Source organism: Drosophila pseudoobscura, chromosome 4 (assembly GCF_009870125.1).
Source record: "Drosophila pseudoobscura strain MV-25-SWS-2005 chromosome 4, UCI_Dpse_MV25, whole genome shotgun sequence".
NCBI lineage: Eukaryota > Metazoa > Arthropoda > Insecta > Diptera > Drosophilidae > Drosophila > Drosophila pseudoobscura.
The window spans coordinates 14868311-14885814 of NC_046681.1; the positions used below are offsets into that span (position 1 = coordinate 14868311).

General features: G+C 50.5%; 6 protein-coding genes and 2 non-coding genes across 10 annotated transcripts in view; 5 read left to right on the forward strand and 3 right to left on the reverse strand.

Moving 5' to 3' along the window:
- The window catches only part of Hnf4 (Hepatocyte nuclear factor 4), a 30091-nt gene extending 27035 nt beyond the window's left edge, over positions 1-3056 (forward strand). For all 3 annotated transcript variants that reach the window (XM_001355777.4, XM_015181468.2, XM_015181467.2), the window contains 5 exons: positions 161-1105; positions 1172-1309; positions 1393-1629; positions 1703-2308; positions 2375-3056. In XM_001355777.4, the coding sequence (XP_001355813.3) occupies positions 161-1105; positions 1172-1309; positions 1393-1629; positions 1703-2308; positions 2375-2421 (1973 nt within the window). In that variant the 3' untranslated portion in view covers positions 2422-3056. The remainder of the gene's footprint in view (positions 1-160; positions 1106-1171; positions 1310-1392; positions 1630-1702; positions 2309-2374) is intronic.
- Positions 3057-3332: 276 nt separating this feature from the next.
- Trs23 (trafficking protein particle complex subunit 4-like protein Trs23) lies at positions 3333-4173 on the reverse strand. Its single transcript, XM_001355778.4, has 2 exons — positions 3917-4173; positions 3333-3857 (listed from the first exon to the last, which is right to left on the reverse strand). The coding sequence occupies exons 1-2, from the start codon at positions 4089-4091 to the stop codon at positions 3373-3375; spliced, it is 660 nt and encodes a 219-aa protein (XP_001355814.1). The 5' UTR covers positions 4092-4173; the 3' UTR covers positions 3333-3372.
- Positions 4174-4506: 333 nt separating this feature from the next.
- Positions 4507-5477, forward strand: PrBP (Prenyl-binding protein). Its single transcript, XM_001355779.4, has one exon. The coding sequence runs from the start codon at positions 4701-4703 to the stop codon at positions 5154-5156; it is 456 nt and encodes a 151-aa protein (XP_001355815.1). The 5' UTR covers positions 4507-4700; the 3' UTR covers positions 5157-5477.
- Positions 5478-5573: 96 nt separating this feature from the next.
- LOC4816198 (glutactin) lies at positions 5574-9060 on the forward strand. The gene is made up of 5 exons (XM_001355780.4): positions 5574-6463; positions 7097-7252; positions 7317-8013; positions 8082-8278; positions 8345-9060. The coding sequence occupies exons 1-5, from the start codon at positions 6080-6082 to the stop codon at positions 8975-8977; spliced, it is 2067 nt and encodes a 688-aa protein (XP_001355816.1). The 5' UTR covers positions 5574-6079; the 3' UTR covers positions 8978-9060.
- On the forward strand, positions 6647-6718 carry TRNAD-GUC (transfer RNA aspartic acid (anticodon GUC)). Its single transcript has one exon. It is a non-coding gene; the product is annotated as a tRNA-Asp (tRNA).
- Positions 9061-10914: 1854 nt separating the features above from the next.
- On the forward strand, positions 10915-13349 carry LOC4816224 (glutactin). The gene is made up of 4 exons (XM_033379800.1): positions 10915-11151; positions 11546-12217; positions 12282-12647; positions 12702-13349. The coding sequence occupies exons 1-4, from the start codon at positions 10915-10917 to the stop codon at positions 13302-13304; spliced, it is 1878 nt and encodes a 625-aa protein (XP_033235691.1). The 3' UTR covers positions 13305-13349.
- TRNAD-GUC (transfer RNA aspartic acid (anticodon GUC)) lies at positions 11342-11413 on the reverse strand. The gene has a single exon. It is a non-coding gene; the product is annotated as a tRNA-Asp (tRNA).
- A 24-nt stretch (positions 13350-13373) lies between the features above and the next one.
- Positions 13374-17016, reverse strand: Glt (Glutactin). Its single transcript, XM_033380738.1, has 2 exons — positions 15796-17016; positions 13374-15653 (listed from the first exon to the last, which is right to left on the reverse strand). Exons 1-2 carry the CDS (start codon positions 16970-16972, stop codon positions 13462-13464), a joined length of 3369 nt encoding a protein of 1122 aa, XP_033236629.1. The 5' UTR covers positions 16973-17016; the 3' UTR covers positions 13374-13461.
- Between the last annotated feature and the right edge of the window lie 488 nt (positions 17017-17504).

Genomic DNA, 17504 nt, shown 5'->3' on the forward strand with positions numbered 1-17504 from the left:
TTTCCAACTGTCGTACAATTCAGTGAAAATCATGGATGTAAAACTGTATGAAAACTCAAGATATAATGGCTCTCGAACTCAACAGTTTATTTGAATTGATGAATGAATGCTCCACGTTCTTGTTTATTATTAACGTTCGACTCTCTTGCTCTTTTTACAGAATCGGAAAGCCATATAATGCACGCCGATGCCCTGACCTCTGGCTATCCGCCGGCCTCGCAGCCCCACAGCCCCATAGGGCACGCCCTCAGTCCCAACGGCGTGGGCCTGGGCCTGAGCAACAGCAGCAACCAGAGCAGCGAGAACTTTACGCCCTGCAACGGAAGCGGAAACGGCAATGGCGCCGGAAGCGGTACCCCCAGCAACAACAACAACGTTTATTCGCCCAACCACAACCACAGCGGAGGGGGAAGCAGCAGCGGGGGAGCTGGAGTCGGAGGCGCTACCAGTCAGCAGCAACAGCTCCAGCAGCAGCAAACGCAATCCCCGACGGTCTGTGCCATCTGCGGGGATCGGGCGACGGGCAAGCACTACGGGGCCTCCAGTTGCGACGGGTGCAAGGGATTCTTCAGGCGAAGTGTGCGCAAGAACCACCAGTACACGTGCAGGTTCTCACGGAATTGCGTTGTGGACAAGGACAAGAGGAACCAGTGTCGGTACTGCCGCCTGAGGAAGTGTTTCAAGGCGGGCATGAAGAAGGAGGCGGTGCAGAACGAGCGGGACAGGATCAGCTGCCGTCGTACCTCCAACGATGACCCGGATCCGGGAAACGGGCTCTCTGTGATCTCGCTGGTGAAGGCGGAGAACGAGTCGCGGCAGTCGAAGGCGGGCGCCGCCATGGAGCCGAACATCAATGAGGATCTCTCGACCAAGCAGTTTGCCAGCATCAACGATGTCTGCGAGTCGATGAAGCAACAGCTGCTTACTCTCGTGGAGTGGGCCAAGCAGATACCGGCCTTCAATGAGCTCCAGCTGGACGACCAGGTGGCCCTGCTGCGCGCCCATGCCGGCGAGCACCTGTTGCTGGGACTCTCACGGCGATCGATGCACCTGAAGGACGTCCTGTTGCTGAGCAACAACTGTGTCATCACCAGGCACTGTCCAGGTACGGATATCCCTCACTCCTGCTTGCATCCCATCTGTTTCTTACGTCTCACTGTGTCCTTTGCAGATCCTGGAGTGTCACCCAATTTAGACATATCGCGGATTGGCGCCCGCATCATTGACGAACTGGTGACGGTAATGCGCGACATTGGCATCGACGACACGGAGTTCGCCTGCATCAAGGCGCTGGTCTTCTTCGATCCAAGTAAGTTGTACAGAACAATGCTCAGAAGCGCATCCCTTTTTGTATCCGTGGTGTATAACCATTTCCCCACTCTTCTCTCACAGATGCCAAGGGCCTGAACGAGCCGCACCGCATCAAGTCGCTGCGCCACCAGATACTCAACAATCTCGAGGACTATATATCCGATCGGCAGTACGAGTCACGTGGCCGTTTCGGGGAGATCTTGCTCATCTTGCCGGTCCTGCAGTCCATCACCTGGCAGATGATAGAGCAGATACAGTTCGCCAAGATCTTTGGCGTGGCCCACATCGATTCCCTGCTGCAGGAGATGCTCCTGGGTGGTAAGTTCTATCTGGATAGATCTTTCCAAATCGAAAAAAGAAGCTCATATGTTTTGCTTTCTCGTTTCCACAGGAGAACTGGCGGACAACCCGCTTCCGCTGTCGCCACCCAATCAGTCCAACGACTATCAGAGCCCCACCCATGCCACCAATTTGGATGGCAGCCAAGTGAACGCCACACTGGACACGCTGGACGTGCAGCACATACAGGCCCTGATCGAAGCCAACAACGATGATTCGTTCCGGGCCTATACCGCCAGCTCGGCTGGAGCCGCCGCAGCCTCGTCCTCCTCCACGCCCACGGCCGTCGCTCCGGCTTCCATCTCGCCCCCATTGAACAGCCCCAAGTCACAACAACAGCAGCAGCATCAGCTGCAGAATGCGTCACATCAGCAGCAGGACATCCCGTACATGGATGCAGCCGTGAAGCACTACAACGGCAGCCGTTCGACGGGATCCCTGCAGCCGCACCACAGTCCCCAGCGCATGCATCCGTACCAAAGAACGGCCACGTCGCCGGGCGAGTCGGGCCTGGGGCTGGGCCTGCGCAATCCTGCGGACATTACGCTCAACGAGTACAATCGCAGCGAGGGCAGCAGCGCCGAGGAGCTGTTGCGGCGCACACCGCTCAAGATTCGCCCCCCCGAGCTGCTGACATCACCGTCCGGCTATGGCATGGGTGAGTCTACTCGGAAATTGGATTTAAATCATGTATCTAAGATTGTATTTTCGCGGCTCATTGCAGAACCCTGTCGCATGACGCTGAAGCAAGAACCGGAAACGGGCTACTGATCGGAAACGGTGGATAAAACCGCATCGTATCTTACTAATGGTGCAATAGTATGCTATAGGAATCACACCACACCCCAAATCCACAATCCACACTTCTCCCACCCCACACATACAGGCCCCATCTTGCTGTACACATAAACCCCGCCAAGTGCTATACAGAAATGAAATGAAAAACTTACTTAATTGTTATGCCTTGAAACCTTTTTGATACTTTTTACTAGCTCTTAAGTAGGTATTTTGGAAATTGTTGCTTAATTTTTAAATGTTTAACGCAGTTGCAATCTATTTTTGGAGTCAATATTCTGCTCAAGAACTATATTACTATGATATATGTATACAACATACACACTACACCATTATAATATATACATAGATATATACCATTTAGCATGTAATACTGAGTTTGTTGGTTATTTGGTTACGTTACCTTCTTATCCTTGTGCGTGGATCGATCACAAAGCGTACAGCTCGTACAGGCCATGCAATATATTGTTTTAGGTTAGGGTGTTGTCTAGAATATGCGCTGAAAGTGTAAAATACGAGTATCTTTAAAGCTAAGCGAAGAACTATTTTTATATGAGTATGTATAAAATACAAAAATAGCTGTAAGATGGCTGAATGAATAAAAAACAAAATCAAAAATTACATAAACCAAATGTAAATCATTTTAATTTCGTGTGTCAGACCAGCTAGCAATAAATGCTTATGGTCCACTATGGCACACGTAGCGTCACGATTGAATTTTTTGAAGTGCGCTATATCTGGGCTCTGGAGGGTCACACATATTTGCCAATTGCGAACAGATCGAAACTGAAAACCAGAGAGACATCAGATTACACCTACCGTATCGTATAGCCACTCCAATCGACTATAGAATCGGTTCGTAATAAAGAAGATTGGATAGCAACAGGTTCCTCATTTCGATAACAGAGTATAAAATGTATTTAACGTTTATTTATCAATATTGCTAATGCCCGTCTTCTCCACCTGCGCGAGGAGCTCCTGCAACTTATTATCGAAGAGCTCGCACCGAATCGGCATCTCCAGCGAGTAGAAGGGGTTTTTAAGGACGTAATCCGAGTAAAGCTCGTAGACCTTGCGTAGCAGCAGATCGATGCCGTTTAGCCCCGTCTCTGAGATCACAATGAACTTGATGCCGGTGAGTGTTTGGAAGCAGTGCAGCGTAAAGGTGTCCGCCTCTAGCAGCTCGATGCCGGAGCTCTTTGGCTCGGGGCTCAGTTGGCTGGCGATGGCGAACAGCGGATAGAACATGCTCGCCAGGAAGATCTTCTCGTTGGTGGTCGTCTTGGGGCGGCTGAACTTCAGGTTTATGGGATAGTTCTCCGCGGCCTCCAAAGTCGTTTTCACGTCGCGCCCATCGTCCAGGGTTATGCCATTAACAGGAATCCCATTCACGGCCACCAGGACGTGGCCCACTAGAAAGCCAAAAATGGGTACAGAGAATTAGAGAGCATTAAGCCAAGAAAACGCCTACCGTTTATTCCATCTTTCCGGTTAAAGGCCACCGACACCTTCTTGGAGTCGTAGTCGAGCACCAGGTCCAGGGGATATGTGAATGTCTTCTCGTGCTCGATGCGGGGTACATGGTTGTCCAGGTTGAAAATAAGGCCACCCGATTTGCTAACTATATAGACGCCATAGATAATCATGGCTTAATTGTTGCAATTTTTGTGAGGAATGTTTTTGTGTTGATTGGTGTTCAGTGTGACCGATAAAATATACCGTCCGACCCTCAGAAAAATACCGAAACATACCGTCTCATTTAAAAAATATACCGTAAATATACTGACGATTTGAACTTTAAATTTACATATTCCACATTTTTGATCTTCCGTGGAATATTACTAGCTATGTAGACCATATAGCCAAGAGCACATAATTTTATACGATTGATGAATCAATTTTCTACTTGACTGGCCTATACTGAATACTTGCTTTTATTGGATTTCTATATAACGTTGAAAATGAAATGTAATAGATTAAAAAGTATTGGTCATCCTGTTGGTGTTGCCAAACAGATTAGGTTGTGGATATATCGCAGGGACATCCTGTCGATACACGCAATCGATATACCGATATTTGTGTAGTCGATATATACATCGTTATTAAACAGCTGTTCGCTGGCACTAGAATTAAAAATAAACATAATATAATTGATTTTCTACCCAAAAATATTGAAGTCGACGAGCTGCGCAAAGTGGCCGCTCTCTTGGTTGTGCACAGGATTGAGACTGAAAGTGACGTGACCGGCGACAGCGATGGGTTCCGACGACCAGAGTGCCGCCGACAAGATCCAGAAGGGATTCCAGATAAATTACATGATATTGCGTGACGCGGACAGCGGCAAGATAATATGGCAAGAGAACAAGGACTTTTCGGCTCCGGATGTGGAGCACGAGGCGCGGGTGCCCGTCAAAATACTGGACATGCGGGCGGTATCGCGTGAGATCAACTTTAGCACCGTCGAGTCGATGGAGAACTTCAGGCTCGACCAGAAGGTGCTCTTCAAGGGCCGCATCATGGAGGAGTGGTTCTTCGAGATGGGCTTCGTCGGCGCCAGCACCACCAACACCTGGCAGTCGACCATCGAGGCGGCCCCCGAGTCCCAAATGATGCCAGCCAAGGTCTTAAATGGCAATGTGACAATTCAAACCAGTTTCTATGACAACGAAACACTCATCACAAAATCGGTTGTGCGCCTCTACTACATCTAAATGAATGTGAGTCAGCGTCGGTCGGCCCACACTCGCACACGGCCAGGTGTTCACTCTTCACACTCGCCCACAAACATATGTATACATATACATAAGTCTATATATATATAGATCTTCTGCAATTCTGCCCGTTGCTAATGCACAACCAACGTCTCAAAATGTTCTCCGCGAAACGGGAGAAGTTCTCTTCTCTTTGAAGTTTCTGCATTTCAATGCAATTGTTAGTGCGTTTGTAGTTCTAGATGAATGCATTTTAATATAATTTTACACGATACATACTATATTAATTTATTAATAAAGCGTTAACGAATGTAATATGCACACATACGATTATCAACACCTTCTAGAAATCTAAGTGAAAAAACGAATGTATCTGCAAGCAAAACTATTCAATTTAGATTAGAAATGGCTTAGCATAATGGTATTTGTCATTTCTCATTTGCTTTGGCTTTGGCATTGGCTTCGATTTGATAATACCATACCCATTGGCGCCAGATCCAGGTCCGACTGATTGGGAGAAAACGCCGTGGGGGTCTTCGCTGATGGAATTGGTTCTTTGGCAGTGGCTCTATTTTACTAACAACAGCAGCATAATCCTCAAGAACCAATCTAGCTATGGGTACGATTCAATGAATATTCATGGAGTGTGTTCGCGAGTTGAGAGGTGGATTTGGATCGGTCGAGAGTTTTGCGAAGGGCAGGAAAAGAGCAAAGAAGAGGCAGAGAGCTGTCAACGACTACGACTTGACCCCATTTCATCGCGATGCTGCGGCAGCGGTTCATCTAAAATAGAACTCGTGCCCGGTCAAGAGTCACTCGATAATGCCGAGAAAGTCTTCTTCGTGGCTAGTGGTCGAAGCAGCCAGCAGTTCTTCTTGTCCCGTCCCTCGCACCACAACAGAACCAAAAAGTGAAGTCTAGATATGGCAAGGATACGTGGTGGTGTGCTGATCCTCCTGGCTATCGTCCTTCTGGCCCTGGCGGCCAGCAGTCAGGCTGAGAGATCCCAAAACTATCAAAAGCAGAAGCAGCAGAGGACCAAGCCCGGATCCGCACAGGCTATGGGCAACCACAAGAACAGACGACCCAACAAGAACCAACAGGCGGCCGGGCAGAAGCAGCGACCCAACAAACAGAAGCAGCCCCCGCTCCAGCAGCAGAAACCCAGCACTCCCGAGTCGAATGTGTTCACCGCATCGGTGCCCGTTCTGGGCAGGCTCCGTGGTCGGACTTTGAGCACGGACTGGACTGGCAAGGAAATAATGCAATTCCTCGATGTGCCATACGGAAAGGCAGATCGCTTCAAGGTGAGTTCATATTTGTTCTTGTTCCAGTTTCTATTCCAAAGGTCAAGGAACTCAAATTCAAAAATATGTTCAAGAAGAATTTCTCTGCTTAAAATTGGTTCCTTATTTTTATATCTTGGCCCTACTGTCAGAGTCCTCGATAGTATAGTGGTAAAATAGCAGTTTGACGGCAGAAGAAGAAAATCCTCGATAGTATAGTGGTTAGTATCCCCGCCTGTCACGCGGGAGACCGGGGTTCAATTCCCCGTCGGGGAGGAATGTAGATTTCTTTTTATATTTTTATTCTTTTTTGTTTTGTTTGTTTCTACTAAGAATGTGAATCAAATACGTAGAATATCCGGGAGATGATGTTAAACCAAAGGTCATAAAATCATAATACAAGTTTTCTTCAAATCTCTCCAACGAGAAATCAACCCCCAGTATCCCGCGTGATAGACTTTGGCCAAAAAACCTTCATCCGATGAACGCGAAAAGATTGTGGAACCAGCTAAGAATACTCTAATCTAATACGTCGATTGGTCAGGCGACTAAAAATATATATATAAGCTACATTAATAATAACAACAGTTATGATAAATCGAAGCCAAATAGATTAAAATCTAGAGACTTAAAATTAAATTTCATTGGCTTTAGGCAGCGGAACCGGCTTCTTCCTGGCGGGGCGTTCTTCCCGCCCATCGCCATCACCCCGGATGCCCTTCCATACAGGATCTGCTCAAGTACGCCAAATTGGAGGAGGACGGCTTCGATGTCGAGGACTGTCTTCGACTCTCCATCAGCACCAAGGCGGTAGGTGAAAATCTCCGCAAGTGAAAATTCTTGATTGACTTAGCCTCTGCCTACCGTTCGACAGATGGAGGGAGATCTCTCGCCAGTTATGGTGTACATTCATGGCGACTTCTTCTACGACGGCGACTCCGTGGAAGCCGCTCCCGGCTATCTGCTGGAGGAGGATGTGGTGCTGGTTTCGGTGCGATACCGATTGGGGCCATTCGGCTTCCTATCGACAATGAGCGACGACATGCCTGGAAACGCGGCCGTAAGCGACATCATCCTGGCCCTTAAGTGGGTGCAGAAGCACATTTCCTCCTTCGGTGGCGATCCGCAGCGGGTCACTCTCTTCGGCCAGGTGGGCGGGGCAGCACTTGTCAACGTGCTAACCCTGAGCCCGGCCGTGCCGGCGGGACTCTTCCATCAAGTCATCTACCAGTCGGGCACGGCGCTGTCGCCCGCCTTTATCACGGACACCCCACTAGCCGCCACCAAGGATATTGCTCGCATCGCCGGCTGCAAGCAGCTAGCTAAGGTGGAGTCGTTGAACAAGTGCCTGGTTCGACTCAACGCCACTATGCTGCTGGCCGCCTTCAGCATCCATGGCGAGGACAAACCCTCGCTGAGCGGCGGCGCCTATGGCGGTGTCCAGTTGGTCATCGGTGGACCGTCAGGCATCCTGCCGGAGCATCCGGGCCGACTGCTGGCCGCCGAGAAGTTCCAGGCCTATCCCACAATGGGCGGCAGCGTCAAGCATGGCGGTACCTTCATGTTGAGGGGTGAGTGAACACACTGACCCACTTGTATGACCTTGGGACTAAATGTGAATTCACCATCATCTCTGCAGACATATTTGCGGACAGTTTCAACGAAACAATTCTGGATGACAAGCTGACTGGACGCCAGTACATTGAAACCATTATTGCGCAGGCCAATGGGGCGGATCCCACTGGCTCCTGGAGTGACTTTGCCGACGAGGAGATCTTCAGTGTCGAGGACATCAAGAACGGCAGCTTCAAACGTCTTACCCCAGGACTGATCGACGTGAGTAGCAAATGAACATTTCCGAATGCTAATATTAATAGTCACCGAATGGCCTACCCTGAGCAGCTCTGCACCACGATTTCCCTGAAGAATCCCGTGCTCTTGGTGCTCCAGGCCAATGCCAAGAAGCTGCCCAACAGTACCTATCTGTACACCTTCGACTACGAGGGGGAGCTGAACCGCTACGGTAGCAGCGATGAGGAGGCCTCTTTTGTGCCCTTCGACATGGGAGTGTCGCTGACTGACGACAACCTCTACCTCTTCCCCTGGCCACGTTACCAGACGTTAAACTCCAACCGCGACATCAAGGTAGCCAAGCGGATGGTGGCCCTGTGGACGTCCTTCGCCAAGACGGGAGTACCCGCTGCCCAGGGTCTGCCCTCTTGGGCACCAATGAGCGACGACACGGGACCCTATATGCGCATAGGTCGCACGATCAGCTTCGGCGACAACTATCTGGACGAATACCGCATTGCGGTCGAGGAGGTCAAGAAGGGATACAGTCTGGTCAACGAGGACTACTATGACCTGGAATCGGCCTTGCTGGCGGCCACCATGCGGGATAGGTTGCCTGACGCCGACGCCGAGGACGATCAGGAGGATGAAGAGGAGGACAATAATGAGACGACAGCCAATGAGGCGCGCGGCCAAAATTTGGTGTTCATTGCCAAGAAGTCAACGCGGATCCAAAAACAATAGCAATTTAATTACTTGTTTCATTCCACTTAATTTATTTATTCAAGGATGTCATTAAAATGATTTTATGATTCATTTGTACACACTCTGATCACCGAATCAATTAAATGTCTGCCATATGGGCAGCAGATACTATTTATCTGAAGTAGACACCCTGGGAAAAATAAAAGTCTTAGCAATTGAAATGAATTTTGATATCAGAAATACTTAGAGGTCTACCTCCTTATATTACGAGTAAATTTATTTTGTACTTGTAAGCGAATCACTGATAATTAGCAATTCCTACAATTAGATAGATATATGTATGTGTATGCAGCGCGTCAATCTTATCCTAGAATTTCCACTCACCGAATCAAGGATGTCAAGGATCCTTGCAGATGTCCAGCAATCAGCATATACAGGAGGAAAGACACAAGCTTGAACATTATTCTACAAATTACCTCAAATGGGCAACAGCAGAAGATCGGAATTTGCAGAATAAATTTTCCTCAATCGAAGCAGTGAAGGAGGTGCCGAAAGTAATGAAACTGAAGAGCTCCGTTCAGATCGGATCGCGGTTCTTTTACATCGAGCAGAGTAACACAGTCAATTGGGGGGTCAGTTGGGGGGTTATCTGGCGAGTCCGAGAGCTGAATGCCATTCAAGTAAAGCTCACCAAAGGCCGCAGCTACTATTATCTTGGAATTTCCGATTTGGGCGATGAGGGCAGGTTTGTGTCGCAGGCCACGGGAATCTTGGCTATTTTTCGAAAGTGGTATCATGGTATCGGCTAAATCGCCCAACCAGACAACAAGAATTATAAGGAACATTGTGTAGAACTTAAATCACAATGTGGCTATTTGATGAATGACTTACCATGTACTAATAAGATAAGGTGAAGAATAAATAAATAAATTGCATTCAGACTGTTTTCTGTCGAAGAGGGAAGAGTGTTCGACCACATATTTATTTAAGATATATATCGCATTCACGAACTCGCGAGAGTTCTCCGTATAGATTCCATAAATCATATTTGATGTGCCAGAGAGCCAGAGGAATGGATAACTGTTGATTGCGACCAAAATTTGCATAATTATTCGATTAGAAAGATGATCAAGCTCTCATTTGTATGTTCTGTGTTCAATATAATGCCATGCCTGATTCGATAACTTAATTAAAAGAGAATCAGTTTTAGTCGGGAATATATAATCAGTAAAATAATTTGCTGTAGCTGCTGTAGCGGGCCTTCCCTTTTCAAACAAGGGAAACTCGTATATCTGAAGAACCTACAGAGATTATTAAGTGCAAAAGTCGCTTTGGACATTAAAGCGTGATATTGCTTTCTCCCGCAGCTCGGGATGATTGATAATTCGCGATGGGCCTCGAATACCAGTAGCGAGGAGAATATGGAAAATCAATTTGTAAAATCTAAAATTTAAAATAGGCAGCGCCCGCAGCTTTTAAGATATTAATTTTTACCCCAGCTCTGCCCGCACTTTCCTCGTGGCCATTGTTGGCGTGAGAAAGACAAACTCAGCGAATGCCCAATGTTTGCCGGCAAATATTCGCCAGCAAATCAATCTCGGCGCCTAATGACTGACCAGCTGACAAATCAAGTTCGGGCTGTCGGTTTGTTGGTCTGTCGCCGGGCTTTTCCCTTTTACTTGCCCCGAAGCGCCCGGAGTGGGCAAAAGCGGAGCAGCGAAATTCTTAATTATTTGCATAAATCTATGAATCGGCAGAGACCGACCACGGGGACAAGGCGTCATTCGTATTTTGGCGTTTTGTCTTAGTCTCTCCGTTTGCGAAATCTTCTTTTGGGTATGTCGGTCAGGTCTGGGGTGAAACTTCGGGTCAGACCGGACTAAAATCTATTAGACACCACACGGCATAGATCAGTCGCGTTTAGTGCGCCATCGAGAGCGCTGGCTTCTTGGTTTCTTCTGATCGCGTTCTCCAAGATGCACCACGTATCTGTGCTACCACTCGCCGTCCTCATCGTCCTGGCCCTCCACTGGGGCGCGGAGGCACGCGTCCGCGGCAGGGTCTACGACGAGGAGAAAGACACCATCATTGAGCTACCAAAGCTGGGCAGTATCCAGGGAAAAATCCTAGAGACTGCCTGGACCAAGCGCGAGGTGCTGCAGTTTGTCGATGTCAGATACGCCGAGCCCCCGACGGGGCAGCATCGATTCAAGGTATGGTCGTGGCTAATGCTTTCTGAACGGAAGCATCAGAAAGTGAAAGAAAAATGAGAGCTAATTTTAAAACATTCGAATAGAAATGTTCAGCTTGATTGGTTATCCGGTTTCTACTACTAGAAACTTTCAAAAATATGCAAATCTCACAAAATTAAATTCTCTGAAGAAAAATAAAACAAATTGGAATCTCCCCGACGGGGAATTGAACCCCGGTCTCCCGCGTGACAGGCGGGGATACTAACCACTATACTATCGAGGATGTGGTTCTCCCGCCGTCAAATTGTTATTTTGTGTCATCTGCTCCTTATAGATTCCGGAAAAAGGGACTTGAAGAGTTTCCAATTGCAAACGATGACTCATTGGCTATTTTGGATTTGGTTCTATTTCATAGGCCCCGCGCCCGATAGAGCCTTGGGAAGATGTAATGGATGCTACAGCGGAAAAGATTGGATGTCCCTCGGTGGTGTCGATGGACTCTCTGCGCAAGCTGGACGATGTGCTGGACGTTGAGGATTGCCTAACGATGACCGTCACTACGCCGAATGTGACTGCGAAGCTGCCCGTTCTTGTCTACATACACGGCGAGTATCTGTACGAGGGCAGCAATTCCGAGGCGCCGCCAGACTATCTGCTCGAGAAGGATGTGGTGCTGGTGACTCCGCAGTACCGCCTGGGACCCTTTGGCTTCCTCTCCACCAAAACAGACGAAATACCAGGAAACGCTGGCTTTCTGGACATCTTCCTTGCCCTGCAGTTTGTTAAGCACTTCATCCAGTACTTTGGCGGCGATCCGACGCGTGTCACTGTCGCGGGACAGGTGGGTGGGGCAGCCATTGCACATCTGCTCACCCTCTCGCCGATGGTGCAGCGGGGTCTCTTCAGCCAGGTGATCTACCACTCGGGCTCGGCCATTATGCCCATCTTCCTCGAGGAGGATCCACGCAAGCATGCCCAGGAGATAGCCAAGAAGGCTGACTGCCAGATGGTGACGGTGCGGGACCTGAACACTTGCCTCATGGAACTCACGGCCCTGGAGCTGCTCACCGCTTTCATGGAACATGCGGTAAGTACATCAAGTGCATCATACTGCAGACAATCTCTGATTAACGAGAGCCCTCACCTGACAGCTCGAGAAATCTGACCTGGGCATTGGCCACACAGGCGGCATACAGTTCACCATTGGTGGGCCGAGTGGCGTGCTGCCCAAGCACCCCTACGATCTCATGTTGGAGTCCAATTTCTCGTATCCAGCCATGGGCGGCTGTCCGAAAAATGCCGGCACTCGAGTCCTCAACGAGATCGTAGACAACGACTTCGAGGGAAAGATCCCGGACGATGATTACAATACCTACGACTACATCGATCATGTGATACGGCAGGTAGTGGGCACTGATAAGACCATGCTGCTCACCAGCTTCGTCACGCACGACTTTTTCAATCGCCAGCTCCTGGAGAACGGAACTTTCGACACCCTGATTCCCAGGCTTGTCGATGTAAGCACACCGCTAAACTATCCACATCAATCTCTAATTCTATCGGTCTTACAGGTGGCTGGAACCCTAAATCACAAGCTGCCCGTTTTGCTGGCAATGAATATGAACAACAAACATAATCCGGATAACACGTTCCTCTACTCCTTCGACTACGCGGGCGAGTTCAATAGGTATCGCGAGATGGACGAGGAGACGAACATGCAGAGTCCGTTCAAGGCGGGCGTCTCGCTGACCGACGAGGCCCTCTACCTTTTTCCTTATCCCGAGCATGTGAAGCGCCTGAGTCCACCGGACGTGACGATGGCCCACCGCATGGTCGACCTGTGGACAAACTTTGTGATCAGCGGCAATCCCCTGGGCTCCTATCGGTCCGGCTATTGGCCGCCAATGACCACGCTATACGGCCCGTACATGAAGATTGACGAGACGCTGACAATTGGAGGCAACTATTTCAATGAGTTCTCCGCCACGCTGCGCGACGAGGATCAGGGCCACAGTCTGATACGCGAAATCTACTACCTTCGCAGCCAAAGCCGGAAGAGGGCCAAAGCCCAGCGGAAAAAGCAGTTGGCTGCGGCAACTGCCAGTAGGATGAAGAAGCTTGAGGTCCGCAAGAGTCTGGTGAAGCGGCCAAATCGCAACAAGATACGGCTATAAAGCCATGCACTGAGCCAATAGGTACATTTTAAAGCCTGTATCTGAGCAGGGAATGATTTACAATTGGTATTGATTACTCATATGATATATATAATATTTAATAAAGAACTCTTTAGAATAGTACTCAGGTTTCTATGGAATATGATTGAATACCGTTCTACAGCTTGGGTCGCTGCTGTCTGCGCAGCTGCTTAGCGTTCTGCGGCGAGTTGTGATGATTCCTAACAAACTGTCGGTAACCTGGGTATTCTGGGCGAGAGTCCTCCCAGCCCTCCTGAACAGCCCGTTCTCGCTCCTCTGCCTCCTGACGTTCCTCCTGCGCCCTAATGTAATCTTCGTAGTTTTCGTAAGCGCTGGGATCATTCTCGGGATCAGTCTGCTCCTGAGCTGCAGCTGCCACTGCCGCTTCAGCTTCTGCATTGACTCTCAAGTACTCCTCGTAGGTTTGGTAAGGTTGCCGACGGTCCTGCTGATCTTCCTCATCGTCAGTTGGGTTGAGGGACTGCCGCTCCCGCTCCTGTTGTTCACGATACAGTTGCTCCCGTTGCTGTTGCTCTCGTTCTTGCTCCTCGGAATAGTTTCGGTATAAGCTTTGTTCGCTATCGGGTTCATAGTTGGCTGGTTCTTCTTCATCGTCTCTTCGCACGTAGTCCTCGTAGCTTGGATAGGGCCTGCGAGAGCTTTCTTGATCTTCCTCCGGCTGATTTGGCTCGTAAGGCTGATGTCCACCCTCCATTTGCTCTCGCTGCTGCTGTTCGCGCTCCTGTTGCTCCCTCTCTTCCTGCTCTCGCTGCTCTTGTTCCCGCTGCTGCTGCTCTTGCTGCTCCTGCTGTTCTCTGGCTTGTTGCTCTCGCTGTTCCTGCTCTAGCTGTTGCAGTTCTCGCTGACGCTCCTCGTAGTAACGACGTTGTTCTTCCAGTATTTGCTGTCGCTGCTGTTCTTCTCTTTCTTGTTGCTCCCTATCTTCCAGTTCGCGCTCGTCTTGTTCCGCTGGCTGGGATGGCTGCTCCCGCTCACGCTGCTCCCGCTCAAGCTGCTCCCGTTCACGCTGCTCCCGTTCACGCTGCTCCCGTTCACGCTGCTCCCGTTCACGCTGCTCCCGTTCACGCTGCTCCCGTTCACGCTGCTCCCATTCACGCTGCTCCCGCTCACGCTGCTCTAATTGCTCCTCCGGATTTACTTGCGCTGGCTCTCGGTTTCGCTCCCATTCATCCCTTGCCTCCTGTTCACGCTGTTCCCTTTCTAACTGCTCTCGCTGCAGCTGTTCTCGCTGGAGTTTCTCTCTCTGCAACTGGTAGCGCTTTTCCAATTCTCTCTGGGCTTCCTGTTCTCGCTGCTCTTGCAGACGCTGTTTTTCTCGTTCCTCCTCTTCGCGACGCTGATTCTCTTGCTGTTGCTGCTCTCTTTCGCGCTGTTCACGCAACCGCTGCTCTCGCTCTTGCTGCTCCCGGATCACCTGTTGTCGCCTGATTTCCTGAGCTCTTTCGTATGCAGGATCCGTTGGCCTCCTTGGAAAGGCCTGAGGCGGTTGGGGCTGTCGGTTTTGCTGCCAATTAGCATAAGGATTGTACGCATACGTTGGACGCCTGGTAGTCGTCGTCGTCGTAGAAGTTGTGGTTGTTGTGTTGTAACCATAGGGGCTTTGCTGCCAGCTAGGATACGGGTTGTAGACATACGGACGTCTGGTCGTCGTTGTTGTGGTCGTCGTTGTAGCTGTTGTTGTGCTATTGGTTGTATTGAAGTACTGCCCATAGAGATTAGGAGCGTAAAGTCCGTCACCGAAATGTGGGTCAAGCTCCAGCATGTTCTGCCTCGAGTTGGTGAAGCGCAGGAAAGGACCGTACTCGGAAGTGGCCTTGGGCCAGACACCAGGATTTTGGTTGGGTATGCCCGTAACGGCAAAGTTCACCCACATGGTAACCAGTGCTCGAGACAGCGACTTGTCCACCGGATTCAGGCGGCTGGCCTCCGGCGGGTACGGAAACAGATACACGCTATCGTCGCTCAGGGAAGCGTCCACACCAAAGGGCAGCGGATTGTCCAGGTGGCCGAACCGATGATACTCGCCGCGATAGTCAAAGGTGTACAAATAGACGGGACTCTTTTTGTGCGAGAGCCGGATGGAGTAGACGACGGGCGCCCGATACAGGATCATGTTGCTCAATTCCAACAGACCCTGGGACACACTGTATGCACTGGCCGTGCGATCATGCTCCTGCGAAAAGATCTCGCGACGCGCCCAATCCAGCCACAGCTGGTGTTGGCTTGGTGGCGCCGTGTGGCGCAGGACCACGTTGATGAAGTCGCTCACATTCTGCGATTGCACGCGCTGTATCTGGTCGTAGAAGCCTAGGAGGAAATGGGAGGGAGTGTAATAAGTCCAAGTCCGCAATGATCTATCAAATATTCTCTAATCGGTTGATAGTCTTATCTCATTTGACCAGTTCTGACCCAACCGAACATGACACAATTTCCTTAGCTTAGCACTCACGTGATAGTATAAAGGCGCTGGCATCTTTGGCGGCTCCCACAATCATGGGAACCGTGCTGTTGGCCGAGTTGGCCGCCAGTGCGGCCGGATGCTCGGGAAGGTAGCCCAGGGGATCGCCCACCACCAGCTTGAAACCGCCCAGAAAGTTGAGGCCGCGGGCCTCGTTCTGTTGGAACAGCTGCTCGAATGCGCTGACCACTTGGGAGGTGGGCAGACGGCTGAGGCAGTCGTAGAGCGGTGCCAGACTTCGGCCGGCATTTGGACAGCGGGCGAGGCGTGCGAACGTGTCCAGAGTTTCCAGAGGACGTTCGTCGATCAAGTAGGGGTTCAGTGCCGTGCCAGACTGGAGGATGAGCTGCTGGAAGAGGTTCGTTGCCCGGCCGCTGAGGCTGAGGGCATGAACGAGAGTGGCGCCGCCGGCCTGACCCACTAAGGTCACTTTTCCGGAGTTTCCGCCAAAGTAGGGAAGATTGCGCTGCAGCCACTCCAACGCCAGGTGGATGTCTGAGAGCGCCACGTTGCCAGGCAGTTGCTCACTGAGGGCGCTGAGAAACCCGAAGGGCGCCAGTCGATAGTTGATCGAAACCAGGACAACTTCGTTCTCCAGCACGTAGTCTGGCTGGGCCTCCTCGGCACCGCCATCGAATAGCATCTCGCCGTGCACAAAGACCAGGACGGGCAGATCGCGTGCCCCCTCTGGGGCATAGATGTTGAGGGTCAGGCAGTCGTCAACGTTCTCTCCCCGTGCCTCGGCCGTTTGCAGTCGCTGCAACTCCGGAAATTGGGCGCAATTCGGACTGGCTGTGGTGGCGTCCACTCTCCCCTGGAAGGGCACTGGCCTGGCCTGCTGGAAACGTCCCAGGCCGCCTCCCACTTGAGCGTAACGCACGCCAAGGAATGCATTGATGGGCCGATTCGAGATCGTCTTGTAGCCACGTAAACCGACTATATCTCCCACTCCGGGAACTTGCACACGCGCTTCCTGTGGTGCCACCTGAGGCTGGGGAGTCTCCTGCCACGGTGGCGGCCTTAGTGGTTGAGGAGTAAAGGAACCCTCGTTCTCCTCGCTTAATTCATAGTCGATATCATCAGTCCTAGGCCTGGTCTGGAGGGCGCAGATCTGGCATACGCAGAGTGCCAACGCCAGGAGCTGGACCCAGGAAGGCAACGGCTGCATGTTGCTCTCTGTGTCGCGATTGAATGGGAACTGATTTCGGACTTAGTTTCTACAGACGGACCAGCTCAAACACTATCTATCGCCAGCACTAGCCTTGATTCGAGTGACCCACGAGGCGGGCTCCAAAAGTAGTCCCACATCTCAGCAGTTCTGGCTGAACCAAAGGGGGTTGAGCGTTGAGCAACAATGAGATTGAGTCTGCGCCTTCCAGCTAGTTCTGCGACTGCCCTCGAAGTCTTAGTTCCACTTCGAGATGTCGTCACTGCGTTTTTAACTCCGCTTCTCTGGGTCCGTTCCTTATCTCATCCGTCCTATGTACGAGTCTGCCTCTGGGTTATCAGTCTGGGTGCGTATGGTGGACGGGAGCAGCTCCTCTTGTCAGTTGTCAGTTCGTTGGGCCAGAGCCATGTTTGCTCCATTAAAGCATTGATGATAGAATTGGCCCTAGGTACGACTACTATATAACCGCTGATTAGGTATGTGTGGTCAATCTATGGAGATTTGAAACAGCACAGTGGATGATGCCCCCCGA

What these genes read in the sequence shown, in the direction of transcription:
- Trs23 (XM_001355778.4), bottom strand. Translation starts at nt 4,091, where the DNA reads ATGATTATCTATGGCGTCTATATAGTTAGCAAATCGGGTGGCCTTATT. An exon ending in CCGGAAAGATGGAATAAACG is followed by an intron (nt 3,858 to 3,916) that starts GTAGGCGTTTTC and finishes TTGGCTTTCTAG; the next exon opens with TGGGCCACGTCCTGGTGGCC.
- LOC4816224 (XM_033379800.1), top strand. Translation starts at nt 10,915, where the DNA reads ATGCACCACGTATCTGTGCTACCACTCGCCGTCCTCATCGTCCTGGCC. An exon ending in CGGGGCAGCATCGATTCAAG is followed by an intron (nt 11,152 to 11,545) that starts GTATGGTCGTGG and finishes TCTATTTCATAG; the next exon opens with GCCCCGCGCCCGATAGAGCC. An exon ending in CCGCTTTCATGGAACATGCG is followed by an intron (nt 12,218 to 12,281) that starts GTAAGTACATCA and finishes CTCACCTGACAG; the next exon opens with CTCGAGAAATCTGACCTGGG.
- Glt (XM_033380738.1), bottom strand. Translation starts at nt 16,972, where the DNA reads ATGCAGCCGTTGCCTTCCTGGGTCCAGCTCCTGGCGTTGGCACTCTGC. An exon ending in CAGCGCCTTTATACTATCAC is followed by an intron (nt 15,654 to 15,795) that starts GTGAGTGCTAAG and finishes ATTTCCTCCTAG; the next exon opens with GCTTCTACGACCAGATACAG.
- PrBP (XM_001355779.4), top strand. Translation starts at nt 4,701, where the DNA reads ATGGGTTCCGACGACCAGAGTGCCGCCGACAAGATCCAGAAGGGATTC.
- LOC4816198 (XM_001355780.4), top strand. Translation starts at nt 6,080, where the DNA reads ATGGCAAGGATACGTGGTGGTGTGCTGATCCTCCTGGCTATCGTCCTT. An exon ending in GAAAGGCAGATCGCTTCAAG is followed by an intron (nt 6,464 to 7,096) that starts GTGAGTTCATAT and finishes CATTGGCTTTAG; the next exon opens with GCAGCGGAACCGGCTTCTTC. An exon ending in CGGTACCTTCATGTTGAGGG is followed by an intron (nt 8,014 to 8,081) that starts GTGAGTGAACAC and finishes TCATCTCTGCAG; the next exon opens with ACATATTTGCGGACAGTTTC.